This window comes from Anolis sagrei, chromosome 1 (genome assembly GCF_037176765.1).
Source record: "Anolis sagrei isolate rAnoSag1 chromosome 1, rAnoSag1.mat, whole genome shotgun sequence".
In the NCBI taxonomy this organism is placed as follows: Eukaryota; Metazoa; Chordata; class Lepidosauria; order Squamata; family Dactyloidae; genus Anolis; species Anolis sagrei.
The window spans coordinates 201,825,373-201,839,012 of record NC_090021.1 but is presented as its reverse complement, the minus strand read 5'-3'; the positions used below and the strand labels follow the sequence as shown (position 1 = coordinate 201,839,012).

The 13,640-nt window shown below is 38.8% G+C and overlaps 1 protein-coding gene across 1 annotated transcript in view; it reads right to left on the bottom strand.

Annotated features, from left to right (window-relative positions):
- Nucleotides 1-7,928: 7,928 nt before the first annotated feature.
- ACVR1 (activin A receptor type 1) overlaps nucleotides 7,929-13,640 on the bottom strand; it is an 89,750-nt gene continuing 84,038 nt past the window's right edge. The window contains exons 9-10 of the mRNA XM_060777269.2: nucleotides 12,483-12,613; nucleotides 7,929-10,701 (exon numbers count right to left, since the gene is read on the bottom strand). Of these exons, the coding sequence (XP_060633252.2) occupies nucleotides 10,567-10,701; nucleotides 12,483-12,613 (266 nt within the window). The 3' untranslated portion in view covers nucleotides 7,929-10,566. The remainder of the gene's footprint in view (nucleotides 10,702-12,482; nucleotides 12,614-13,640) is intronic.

The window sequence follows — 13,640 nt, the reverse complement described above, 5'->3', positions numbered from 1 at the left end:
ACATCCCCATTGCCTCAGCACTATAAGAGAGTTTCGCTAGACCAGTTGCTCTCATTGCTGCATGGTTTTGAGGCAATGGTGCAGTAATAATGAGGCCGTGGACTATATTTTCATTCTTGTAGACCACTGGTGGTCCACAGACTACACGTTGGAAGCCACTGTTTGAGAGGAAGGAACTGGCAAAACCACCTCTGAGTATTCCATGCCTAAGAAAGCCCTGAGAAATTCATAGGGTTGCCATAAATTGAAGGCATCTAATGATTTACAGCATTTAGGACAGGTATGTTTTATAGGACACATTTCAACACATGTAACTATAAAGCAATTATCATCATCCAGCTGAAAGCGGGAACAATTTGAATGCTGTTAAAAGTCTTATCATAACAATGATCACTTAGTACTACACATCTCATGGATAGTTTCTGAGGGGGCTTGGTTACAAAGGAGTCATGGTAGTCTAATTTTTCCTGATCCTTTCAGAGTTCAACCTAGCTCTGCTCCCATTCAAGGGTCCCAGTTTAATAATGAATTTATGTGCCTTTATATATGTTCTAAACCGATCCAAACTTCAATATTGAGGGAAAGGACCGTTTAAAATTTGCTGATAAGAAAAATGCATCTAGACCTGCCAAGGCAAGGAATACAATTACAGATGGCTATATCCAATGTCATTCCTATTTAAGGAGACTTACATCAATGAACAAAAGGCTTGTTATTTACAATAAAAGTTCCACTTATTTCAGAGAGTCTTATATTGGTTTAGCTGGGAGACTTGAAAAAAACATCAGTCAGCAAAAGTGGCTGTTAAAGTTAAGTCTACTATATATATGCACACATACTTTTTCACTGAAGCTGCATTTTGTTTTTAAAAGTGTTTTGCAATATTAGTGATTGCAATATCCATCTCTAAAGTCAATAACACTATGGGGAAAATGGGGTCAAGGCTGTGGAGTCAAAAGGCATTTATTTTTCCACACACCTCTTTTCAGTTTGGAAACATGCTCCGCAGAATTTACTTTTCAGAACATTAGCTGTTTGTGGATGAGGTTTTTTTTCTATAGATGCATCATTTTTCTAAGAACAAAGATTACTATGCCCAGAAGTAGTGATGCACCTTTTAAATAGATCCTAGGATTCCTCTGTACTTTTTTGTGTGTTTGTCAGGAGCGATTTGAGAAACTGTAAGTCGCTTCTGGTGTGAGAGAATTGGCCATCTGCAAGGAAGTCACCCAGGGGACACTTGGATGTTTTTGATGTTTTATCATCCTTGTGGGAGGCTTCCCTCATGTTCCCACATGAGGAGCTGGAGCTGATAGAGGGAGCTCATCCGCACTTTCCCCGGATTTGAACTTGCGACCTGTTGGTCTTCGGTCCTGCCAGCACAGGGGTTTAACCCACTTCGCCACTGGGGCTCCTCCTCTGTACTGTTCAGCATAAAAAAAACTACCACACCCACCACTTTCTTAAAACCAGAAACAGATGTGTGGACACTTCATTTTGTCCTGCTCCCCTACATACTTTTGATGCATTTTGGTATTTTATGGGGTTCCCAGAACATCCTGCAGCAGGACATTGCTTCCTAAGACCCACAAATATTTCCCACCTATTATAGATATTTAGCTGGTGGCACAGTGGGTTAAACCCCTGTGCTGGCAGGACTGAAGACCGACAGGTCGCAGGTTCGAATCCGGGGAGAGGCAGATGAGCTCCCTCTATCAGCTCCAGCTCCTCATACAGGGACATGAGAGAAGCCTCCCACAAGGATGATAAAAACATCAAATCATCTGGGTGTCCCGTGGGCAACGTTCTTACAGACAGCCAATTCTCTCACACCAGAAACGACTTGCAGTTTCTCAAGTTGCTCCTGATACACATACACAAAAAAGCCATGTGCATTCATATAGGTTACTTGGCACCATGAGCTATTGAGAGGAATGATGAGAGAAAATCACAGAAAGAGAAATGTTTACCAACTTTCAGCTGTTAGCATTTTGTGTTGCAGTTTTCAAACAAGAAACTTGGTCCAAAGACCTGCAGCTAGATTGCTAACTGGGACTAGTTACAAAATCAAACTTTTTTTTTCATGTTTATGGGTAATGCACTAGAGATATATCATAATTGTTTTAATAACATCATTGGCTTATAATACTATTGGTGATTTTAACAAAAATTAGGATCCTTGGCAATAGTGTTTTGCCAATAACTTAAGTAGACAGAACCATGTAGCAAATATTGCTCTCACCAACCTCTATTGTTTCAATGGAAATTTGAGAAAGGTTTGAACTATTACCTGGTGGAGACTCAGGAGATGTAGTCCAAAAAAGCATTTTTATAGCTCTGGCCTGAACCAGTAAGGTATTTATTTTATTTATTGTGTCAGAAGCAAATTGAGGGTATAGTTATAATGCATTTAAAAACACAAACATTAAAAACTTGGCATTATAATAGATTTCCTTTGACCAGAAGCTGGCCACTTAGAGTGCCTCTGGTGTGGCTGTGAGAAGGTCATCTGTTGTTCATGTGGTAGGGCTCAGACCACATTATAGTAAGTGGTCTGTGGTTTGCTCTCCACCACACTTGCATGTCATGGACTCCACTTTGCAACCCCATTTCTTAAGGTAAGCTCTGCAACTCGTGGTCTCGGAGTGCAGTCTGTTTGGCACCTCCCACGTTGGCCAGTCTTCTGTGTGCCTAGGAGGAAATTTCTCATCTGGTATCAGCCATGGATTGAGGTTCCGGGTTTTAACTTGCCACTTTTGACTCTCGCTTGCTGAGTTGTTCCTGTAGATCTTAGGAAGCTGTTTCTTGATTTAACGCATTGGCATGCTGGTTGATATCTGTGGTAGGTGAGGTAGATAATCATAACAGAAACATTGTAGACATCGTTGATGCCCAGATGATTCTTATATGGGAACAAAGACTTTTACAAAGGACTTAGTTGCATTACTCCTCGCTGTGATGACCAAACACGTGAAACATTGTTGTAATCCAGAAATTAAATTAGAAGTCACTGTTCAAAGAGAGATCACTCAATTGTTATTAACATATCTGTTAAAATATTAGTATTGAGTCATAAGAAATGGAGGATGTTTTTTGATTCACTAATTTCCAGATCATCATAATTCTTAGGAGCATATGCAACTCCCATTTAAAACTTATGCCTGAATAGACTGAAGGAGAGTGGAGAATCGCTCTCTCGCACACCTCACATCAATCAATGTATCCAAGTATGTGTCCTTTACTGCTGTTTGGAGCAACCAACTTGGCAAGGCAACCCCTCCTTCACACCTTCATGGATTCACATTGTCTCTTTCCTGAATCAATAGCCTGCCTCTTCCATTTGGCCAGAATGGAGAAAGGAAGAAAGTAAAATCTAGTCTTTATTATTATTTTACTGACACAAAAACACAGTGTGTCACAGCAAACGAGATCTATATGCTGGATTTCATATCACAAAATCACAAGTTGAACACTTCCCAGGCGTCTAGGACTGTGTGATGTATTTTTGAATGATGCACACAGATCCAAGTAAGGTGGCCTTTTACAGGTGACAGATCATGGTTTTGTCAATGTTTATTGTTTCCAAATGCCGGCTGAGATCTTTTGGCACGGCACCCAGTGTGCCAGTTACCACTGGGACCACCTGTATTGGTTTATTATTAATTATTATTATTATTAAAATTAATTTGAGTCTCCAATGCAGCTTATGTTTTCAAGGTACCATTCCCCTCTCTCCTACTTTGGCAGAGCCCAACCACACCCCATAGAGAAAAGTCATTTGGGCAGCCATCGTTGCGGCCTGTCCACCTTCCCTCAAACTGTTTAAATGGTTATAACATACCCAGCAATAAGCAGAAAACACTTTATGATACTGAAAAGTCATGAATTACAACCCTGATGGTTACAGACAAAAAATAATAACCGTGTTCCAGCTCTTTTATTGCAAAAAGCAAGTAGTCGCCAAAGTAACTTGTTGCAAGTTAACATATGATTTCCAACCTCTGGTATGTCATAACTAGACAGCACAATAACAGTGCTAACAGTGGAATTAAATTGGTGGAGCAAGCTGCAATTTCAGTGTGTACAATTTATACTAATGACTACATTTTTCCCCAGGGATCTTAAAAAAGAAGCAAGATAAAAGGGAAATTGCAGAACGCAAACGTTCTAGCTGGCAGTGTGTTCATCAGCATTTATCCTTCTCCCTTAACAATCAGAAGCAGTTTCCACTCCAGTTAATAGACCTGTGATGGTATGTTGCCAGTCATTCTGCAGTTCTTTCAATGAGGAAAGAAATCACATTCTGCTCTGACTGAAGACTTCTTGTAAATAGGAAGAATAGCTCTCTGATTGCCCCACACAGCTCAGGACATTTTCCCCTCTGAGAGTGGTCCTCATTAGAAAAATCTTGCTTTATAGCTTAAGCACCTAGCGTTGCCTGAGTATACATTTTCCAATCAGACAAATCATAAAATTGTAAAGCTAACAATGAGTACTTCTAATAACTAGCATTAGAAAATGCATACCTGGGCAATACCAGCGGGTACGTAACCTAGTTATTAGTATTTTTCTTAGGTGAATCACATTATCTGTTTCAAGTCACAGTCGTGGTCTCAGAGAAAAGCACAGACAATTCAGTTTTAAATAAATGCTTCTGAACTTGAGTCACAATCTCTCGGCCTCAGTGGAAGTTTTGTCATCATTTCCCCTTTTAAAATACTTTGAATATATTGATGGCCAGCCACAGCCCTCAGGGTTGTGTGGGTGTGGTTGTGTTTGTGTGGAGATTGCCTCTTCATGACCCAACCACCTAAATGGCACCAGATGCTAATTTTTATTGGAAGTCACAGTCTATCAGCCTCAGAGCATAGCACATGCTTGCACACACACACCCTCCAAAATATAAATTTTCATTACTTCCTTCCTTATAGGATCAAAGTATTCTGTATGTTTGTTTGTGGTTGGTTCATACATACATTGATGTTTATAGAAAGAGATAAATCATGACATATTAAAAATAATTAGGGATAGTTTCAGTTCTCATATTTTGCAATCTGGGACTTCTGCATGACCAGAACTTAGTGCTTTGGTGTATGGAGTAGACAGTCTTTAATGATGACTCATCTTCTATGTATTTAGAGATGCCCCAGGGAGTGCAGCAGGTTAAACTGCTGATTTGCTGAACTTGCTGACTGAAAGGTTGGCTGTTCAATCTGGCGAGCGGAGTGAGCTCCTGCTGTTAGGCGCAGCTTCTGCCAACCTAGCATTTTGAAAACATGCAAATGGGAATAGATCAATAGATACCACTTCTGCGGGAAGGTAACCGCATTACATGCAGTCATGCTGGCCTTGGAAGTGTCTATGGACAATGGCGGCTCTTTGGCTTAGACATGGAGCTGAGCACCACCATCTAGAGTCGAACATGACTAGACTAGACTTAATGTCAGGAGAAACCTTTACCTTTACTTTTGGGGGGACGGGACCCTAAATTTGCTTTTTGCTAGTAAATGGATCAATTTCAGTATTCACTTCTCATTCAAGTGAAGAGGGGAATCATTCAATTCATATGAAAGGGGAGGGTTTATCTAAAATTATAGGGAGGCACGGATTTAAAAAAGCAGCACAACAACCACCATTGACTCCATTGCTACAGGACTCATTTGGACAAAAGTGTTTTGCTTCCCTCCAACAATTTTTACCCAATGGGGGACCTCTCTACCTCCCAAATTTAATATCAGGCTAGCTTCATATTTCCTTTAATGGAGAATCCCATTTCCTAGCCACTTGGGCAAAATTTTAACAAAAAAGATGGGTCATCATTAATGACTGGCCACTACATGCACCAAAGCACTAAGTTCTGGTCATGTAGAAGTCCCAGATGGCAAAATATGAGAACTGAAATCTAGCTTTATTTAAAAGTGAATGCACATGGAATTATCAACCGTAGTAAGCATTTATTGATGTGTTCTAAATGCTCAGATCTCATCTTCTTTCCAAAGCAGGATTGCAAGACAAATAATAACCCTACCCCCACAGAAATATTTAAAATATTACTTCAGTCACATTCTGGAGATAACTTCCTATCTAATATAATGCCTAAAGGAACATGATCCCATTTATTTGTGGAAGCCAAGCAGGTTGAGCCCTGTTTAGTACTTGGAGGGGAGTTGCTCAACAAAATACCAGGTGTTGTAGGGCACATTGCAGAGGGAGGTACTGGCCAAACCATTGCTGAGTATTCCTTGCCTAAGACGACCCTGTGAAATCCATGGGGTTGCCATAAGTCAAGAGGAAACTTGTATGCGAATACAAACATAATGTAATCATATTTTAATATATGGAAAATGTACTTCATCTGAATGCTATAATAAAAGTGAACATCTTCAGTGATCAAAAGAACAGCTAAAAGCTTCTTCTTTTTTTAAAAAGCTTTTATCGCAGTGGGACTTGACAGATCTCAAGTGGCAAAGTATTTCCACTGGAGGAATCACTAGAGAAACAACTCTATCCTGGTATTGCCATGGCTACAAAGGAGCTGAAGAAGTGTCTCAGATGAAAGCCAAAGCACGCGGACAACACCTATGGAAGAAGACAGAACTTAAAAGAGTGCTTGGTCCCAGTCAGCCCCCCACATTTGTGGGGTAAAGTTTTGCTAATTTGATTATTTGCAGAATTGATCAATAATATCTCTCTAGGAATCTCTAGGTCAGCGATTCTCAAGCTGTGGGTCCCCAGTTGTTTTGGCCTACAACTCCCAGAAATACCAGCCAGTTTATCAGCTGTTAGGATTTCTGGGAGTTGAAGGCCAAAACATCTGGGGATCCACAGCTTGAGAACCACTGCTCTAAGTCCTCAAGAGCAACTCTACAGCCAACATCCAGGGGAAGGTGACCAGAGTCATGCTGGAAAAGCTAAAGATTCCCAGAAAGATGTTCTCTTGCGAAAAAAAAGCTGATTTCACAAGTGTAAGTTCATTTTCAGTGAGCACCAATTTACAAAAAAATACTTGAAATGGCAACATTCATATGGTTCCAATTTTAATGAGAACTATCCTAATGCACACACTTTGAATTGATGTGTAATGTGTAATGCAGTTACCCTTTGGCTATCCCCCTTTTCTGAATTTCATGATGCAAATTTTCACCCCATCCCAAATCTATGTGCAATGATGTGCCCATTTGGAAAAATGGCTTCCAAAAAGGTGTATTTAAGCAGTGATAATATGATACGTTTTGATGTGCTGGCGTTCATTGTGATAGTCACTATACCCATTTCCAAATCCAAAAAATTGGAGCGGCTTGCCTAATCCATGTGAACAAATCAGTTCTAGCAGTTCCAAGGCCAGGATTCAGCATAGCAGATTAAACCACCAGCTGAAGTAAATCTTGTCAGTCCAAAGCTTGCCAGTTCGAAGCCCGGGTCAGGGTGAGCTCCTGGCCTTTGGCCCAGCTTCCGCCTACCTAGCAGTTCGAAAGCAAATGTGAGTAAATAGGTACCGCTTAAAAGTGGGGAAGTATTCTGAGGCACCCATAAGGAATGCCGGAGATTCGATCAAAGTTTATGAATAAAGCTCTTCGGCACAGAGATGGAGCAACAACACCACCACCATCATCCCAGGGCTGGAACTAAGCATAAAGCCTCCAAAATGCCAAAGAAGGGAAAACGGCATTGAATGTTTGCCACATATGTATGTTCTGTGATCTGCCCTGAGTCCCCTTTGGAGTGGGAAGGGCAGAAAATAAATAAATAAATAAATCTCTACCAGAAATAGTCCCTTCCCAAAAGCAATTGGGTATTAAAATACACCAAAGCTTGGAAGAGTGACATGTGTGCTTCCAAATCCAATAACCATTCACCCAAGTTATAAGAACACCCACTCCCCACCTCAAAAAATCATTATTATTAACGTGACAGATTATTTTAAGGGATACTTTAAACTTTTTTATTTGGTTAAATTTTCACCAAAAAAACAAATACGTAACAGAATTATCTGGACAAGCCATCTCTCTCTCTCCACAAAAACAACGAACTGCATATCAAAAGCATGGAAATATAAAAAACCCAAAAGTTTCAGGAACGCATACATCAACTCTAAGGTTCCTTGGACTTTCCCCAAGATGACTTTTCCCTACCTGTGCCAGTTGCCTTAATGTGTTGGAAAATCAAGAATGTGCAAGAAAATCAAGAAAGCTGCTGCACTACATAATTATAGTGCTATTATCTCACTTGAACTGCCATGGCAACATATTGGGATTTGCAGTTTAGGGAGGAGCCAGAGATCTCCTCTAGTGCCTCTCACTAGGTTACAAAGCTCAGCCTTTCATAGGATTGAGTTAAAGCAGTTCAAGTGGAAGTACAGCACTACACTTACATTGTGTGAAAGGATTTGAGCTTTTGGCATGCAGAAAAGACTATCATGCCCTTCCAAAATACTGTATAATCAAAATTATAATCCCTTATGTTCAAAAATTACTTGAACACATAACCTAAGCTAACAGGTTTTGTCACATTTCTTCATACATGGGAGTTTTTCACGTGAGAGATCAAGCCAATATGTTCAATCAGTTTAGACATTACCTTTTGATGCTTTGGGTCCACATGGCTATATTACAAACTGCAGCAATAATATGCAGATTCCACTGAAGATTCGAATGAAAGATTACAGATACTTCAGAACAGAAACTCGTGACCTACATACCTAGGCCAAAAATTCATCATTCAGTGAACAAACAACATTGCTTCGTCTAAGAGAACGATACTCTTTGCATACTCTTCCCATTAAGGCAGTTGAAGGACATAAGAGAGAGAGCAGGCAAAAGAGAAGCCACAAATGCCCTGGCTCTTTTAAGACAAATCCATTGGAAATAAAGCTTGTCCAGCTTGCTTTTCAACAAGTTTGTGGCACTTAGATAGTTTAAAGCATGTAAACCAGCCACAATCAAGATTCGGCATTCCTGGTTTTTTTCTATGGGCATTCCAAGGGGAGAACCACTTCCGCAGTATAAGGCAAGGCAAGGCACTGGGATCAATTTTTTTTACTCAGGAAACTCAAGATTAAAAAACACATGGTGAGAACAACATGATCCATACATCATCATCATCACACAAGAATTCATATCATCGCGAGGTCACATCTCCAGGAGTTTATCATCTCAGGTACAAAGGATTGTCCTGGACTTCCTTAGTGAAGTTCCACCTACCACTCAGGTCTGTTGGCACGACATCTGACTTGCCAACATCGTAAAAGTCAGGAATCATACGCTGATATATGCTGGTGATGCAAAACTGTACGGCGTTTCCCTTTAGCCGTTAAGAGGCACTAACAGAACTAGGGAGCACTTCCATTTGTTTGACATGAAAATATTCTCTTTTGTACAAATAACTGCTAAATACAAAAAGTAAAATTAAAAAAATAACTTTCCCCCCGACAAAGTTTAAAAGCATCTCATATATAGCGTAGAAGAAAAAATGCACTTTCCCATAAGATCTACCAATTCTACCAATTTTCCTTTGTTGCTCCCCTCCTCTAGAAGATCAATAAGGTACTAGATGTGGCATCATTTGGGTAATGGTTTTTATATTTGTGAGATATAGATATATAATAATAATAATATTTATATATAAATGTTCTGCATATTTTGAACTGAAAATATATGTTACAGACCACACGCATATAAAATGTGAAGCACTTAAAGGGTGATTAAAATGTCTAATTGATAACATGGGTGGAGGGAAGGGGAGAGAAGTGAGACTGTTTCAGATTATAACCATGTCACAATAAAAAAAGTCTGTAAGAAATAATGATAGAAGCCACATAAAAATAAGCTTTTAACTGTTTGCACTTTTTCTCAGTTTTTTTAAAAAACCATTAAGTGCATGGCTAATAAATAAAATCTGCAAGTTTCCTTATAAACAATAATTCCTAGTGTCCAGCAATATTGTAAACAGTACACATATGTAAAATGCAGCTTAACAATAATTAAAGAGAGAAAGATAAAGAGAGTCAGTTACAAATTCAATTCCCCATGTTGACTTCCCACTATTCAAGGACACAGATCAATGAGTACGCAGCCAATCCCATTTTTTTTTTTGGCAAGTCATGTCTTTAAAAACTAAACAGTAACAGTGCAAGTAAGGAATGCAAAGAATCCCTAGTGCAATAAAGAAACAAAGCACAGGCAATGTCGTTGATTAGAATTGACCGCTTCCACGTGTTTTAAAACTTGGGAGCAACAAGGAAACACTTTTCGTTTTGTTTCTTTTTATGAAATTTTTTAAAAAGCCACATTTAAAAGCCACGGTTGTAATGCCCCAGGTTTGTCTTAGGACTGTCTTCCTCCCATAGGCCACAAGAGATTCAGCATTGTCTTTAGAGACCAGTCATTTGCAGAACATGGTGGACAGTCACCAACGGAGGCTCCCATGGTTCCATTTCCCCTCAAACGACTGGTTCAGGTAAACAACTTCATCTAGACCTGAAGCCACATAAGATCGAATCCTAGAATTCCTCATGCTGTAGTTCCAGGCAGGGCACAACCTTTAAGTCTTTGTCTGAGTCATGTATTTTCAACAGTCAGCTTTGAGCTTATCTAGGGAATTGTCAATTTTGGTCAAGGTCTTTTTGATGCGTAGAGCTGTTAATCTGGCAGATGGATTGTGATACCAGCATTCTTTCATCAACTTGGCAAGAGAAGTTAACGTCTGAAAACGAAACAGACATATGTATTAAGTAAACTTTCAGATTTCTGAATCATTATTAGTATTAATTTCACAGCAAATTAATTGTATTTTATGGTTTTGGAAATTAATTGTATTTTATGGTTTTGTATTTTATGGTCTTGGTACCGACTGTAAACCACCCCGAGTCACTTACAGGTTGAGAGGGATGGTATATAAATGTAGTAAATAAATAAATAAAAGTCTATGTGTATTTATTTATTTATCCTATTTATACCCCGCTTTTCTCAACTCCAAAGGGGACTCAAGGCAGCTTGCAAATAGGCAATTATTCAATGCCTTAAAGCAACATAAATTCCAATGAACATTTAAATTAAATTAAAATTATAACTAAAATTAATACATATTAAACATTTAAAAATATTATATTCAATATTAAAAATCCTTGAGTTGTCTTCGGGCTTGAGAAAGGTGGGATAGAAATAAATAAATAAATAAATAAATAAATAAATAAATAAATATCACACCATCCATATTAAGCTTAGTTCACACATGGTGCCAACTATGGTGAACAAATCTATAGTTTGTCATAGCTGAATTAGCTGGATAATCTAAAAGAATGACGATCTTGGAAACCAGTGTGAGAAACCAGAATTGGGGTGATTTCTGAACGGACAAACTAATGGAAAACAGAAAATCTATGCCTCTAAACTATGGTTCCTCTCAATGTTTCAGGTACCAAATATTATTTGAACCAATAAAACTATTATCACACCACGATTTGGCATTAACTAAACCACAATGTGGTCTGTAGAAACTTCAGTGTCTTCAAGCAAGGATTCAGAAGGAAGACCTCAAATGGAGTTCTTCTGTTTTCTACAGTTACTTGTAGAATAATTTGGAAAAGAAAATGGCTAGAAAAGCAGGGACATATACTCATAACATTGTTCAGTATCTATATTACACCTATATTCCAGAGGCAGGAACAAGCAAAGTAACCACTTGAGTATTGCTTGCCTTTGAAAGCCCTATGAAATTCATGGCAACATCATAAATTGACAGAGGGCCAAAGGAAAGCTAACAAGGGGCTAATCTACCACTTAGGATGGCAAAGAGTAATGTAAGATCAGGGGTGATACCCTTTGCCAATCAAGGTTCCTGTGGGAATAGAGTTGCTAAACATCTGTAACCTTTGAAGGTGATGTAAGGTTGGTACCTAAGAGTCAAGAATGGCTTTTTAAAAAACAAAGTAGTTCAGATTTAAAAAGACAGAAATGCAGAAGGTTATCAGGAAGGTCTTTCTTTTGGGGGGGGGGGGGGAGACATCTGAACTCTTTGGCTCAAGAAAATAGTTTTTGTTAAAAATGTATTGGACTTTCGTAAACACATTTCCTCATTTACTACCACCTTGATGCTTGCTTCTTTTTGTGTAGGTCTGCCATCTTCTTCAGAACCTGATTACAAAGTACATGAAAATAAAAGCTACCCAGGAAAGAAATACACATTTCCTTTAGAACTGCAAGGATTTTTTTTCCAAAGAGGTGACCAACAGGGTAGGGGACACCAAGCTTATCTTTGCTCCAAGTTCCCCAAAAGATGCTTCCAGAAGTAAGGAAAGGTTATTTGCTTTATATGAAGGGAGGCAGATTGGTGGTTAAACAAACGTAATTGCCCCGGTAACATCAGATTTGGCCCATAATATAATAGGATTATAATAGCTGGTTGTGTATGTGTGTGTTTTTAAATCTTAACACAAGCTTAGGTAGAAGAAAATATAGTTGAAAATTATGGTCAGGAACACTTACAGGATCTGAAAACCATCTGTTGGGAATGTTTGGCCTTTGCTGATCCACGCAGACTACTTTTCTCATATCTTCAAAACTAGGGTCATTAGGAACTACATCATAAAATGGAGGCTTGTAATCTTCAACGATACCTATGAGCAAAATATAAAACACCACAGCAAACTTACTGGTTATATTCTACTAGTATGCTTTAAAGTGTTCATTAGCAAGACAAAGTTCACTATATTATGATGATCGTAATAAGTCCAGCCAAAGTGAAGCACTTGTGACATTTCGCCAGCATTATGAAATAAAGTCCTTCATACAGTTAAGGCATTCATCAACCACTTCTCCCTGTGGACTAGAACATCGCTCGTTATTCTGCTAGCCAAATGAAACAAAGCCACATGTACAGCAGACAACTCCATCCGTTAACAAATCTTGGTAGAAAGAAAAACATAGAAAGATTCCACAACTTCTAAATACATATTTTCACATTGTTTAAATCCTAAATAGGACATGATGGAGGCAATTAAATATTAGGTGTGTGCAAAATGGCAGAAATCTGTTCTGTTTACGCCCTCCACCCACCGGTTCTATATTTGGGAGGATTCCAGGAGATTAGGAGGGAGGCCATTCAGATTTGTAAATCGTGATCCGGATTTCAGTTTTGTTAATAATTTGCGATCTGGGGTTCAGTAGCTGATGTGCCAAAATGTGGTACCGAGTCATGGCACACAGGCGGGGGCGGTTGCTGGTCCTTTGCACTAGATAGCATGAAATGCAACATTGTAAGTTGCCTGACAAGAAGCCTGCAATCCATAATCATTCTCACTGAAGTGCCAAATATGAAGAGAAATTATGCTGGAGTACAGGCTGCTACCTCAAGACACTTCCTATAATCCATCTTCTAAACATAAACATTTCCAATGCATCTTGCATTCCATTTTGGAATGCGTTCAAGAATTTTGTTGAGATGTACACATCAGTGTATATTACTATGAATCAAAAGAAAGGTAAACTCAATAGTTTCAGGCAATGATAGCGAGTGATATTATAATTTAATATTTGTATAGCTGCTTTTGTTTTTGTATTACAATTTGTTCATCTGTGTTGTTTTGGTTGCTATTATTACTATGTATTTTGTATTTTTGTTGTAAGCTGCCCCAAGTCCCTTTT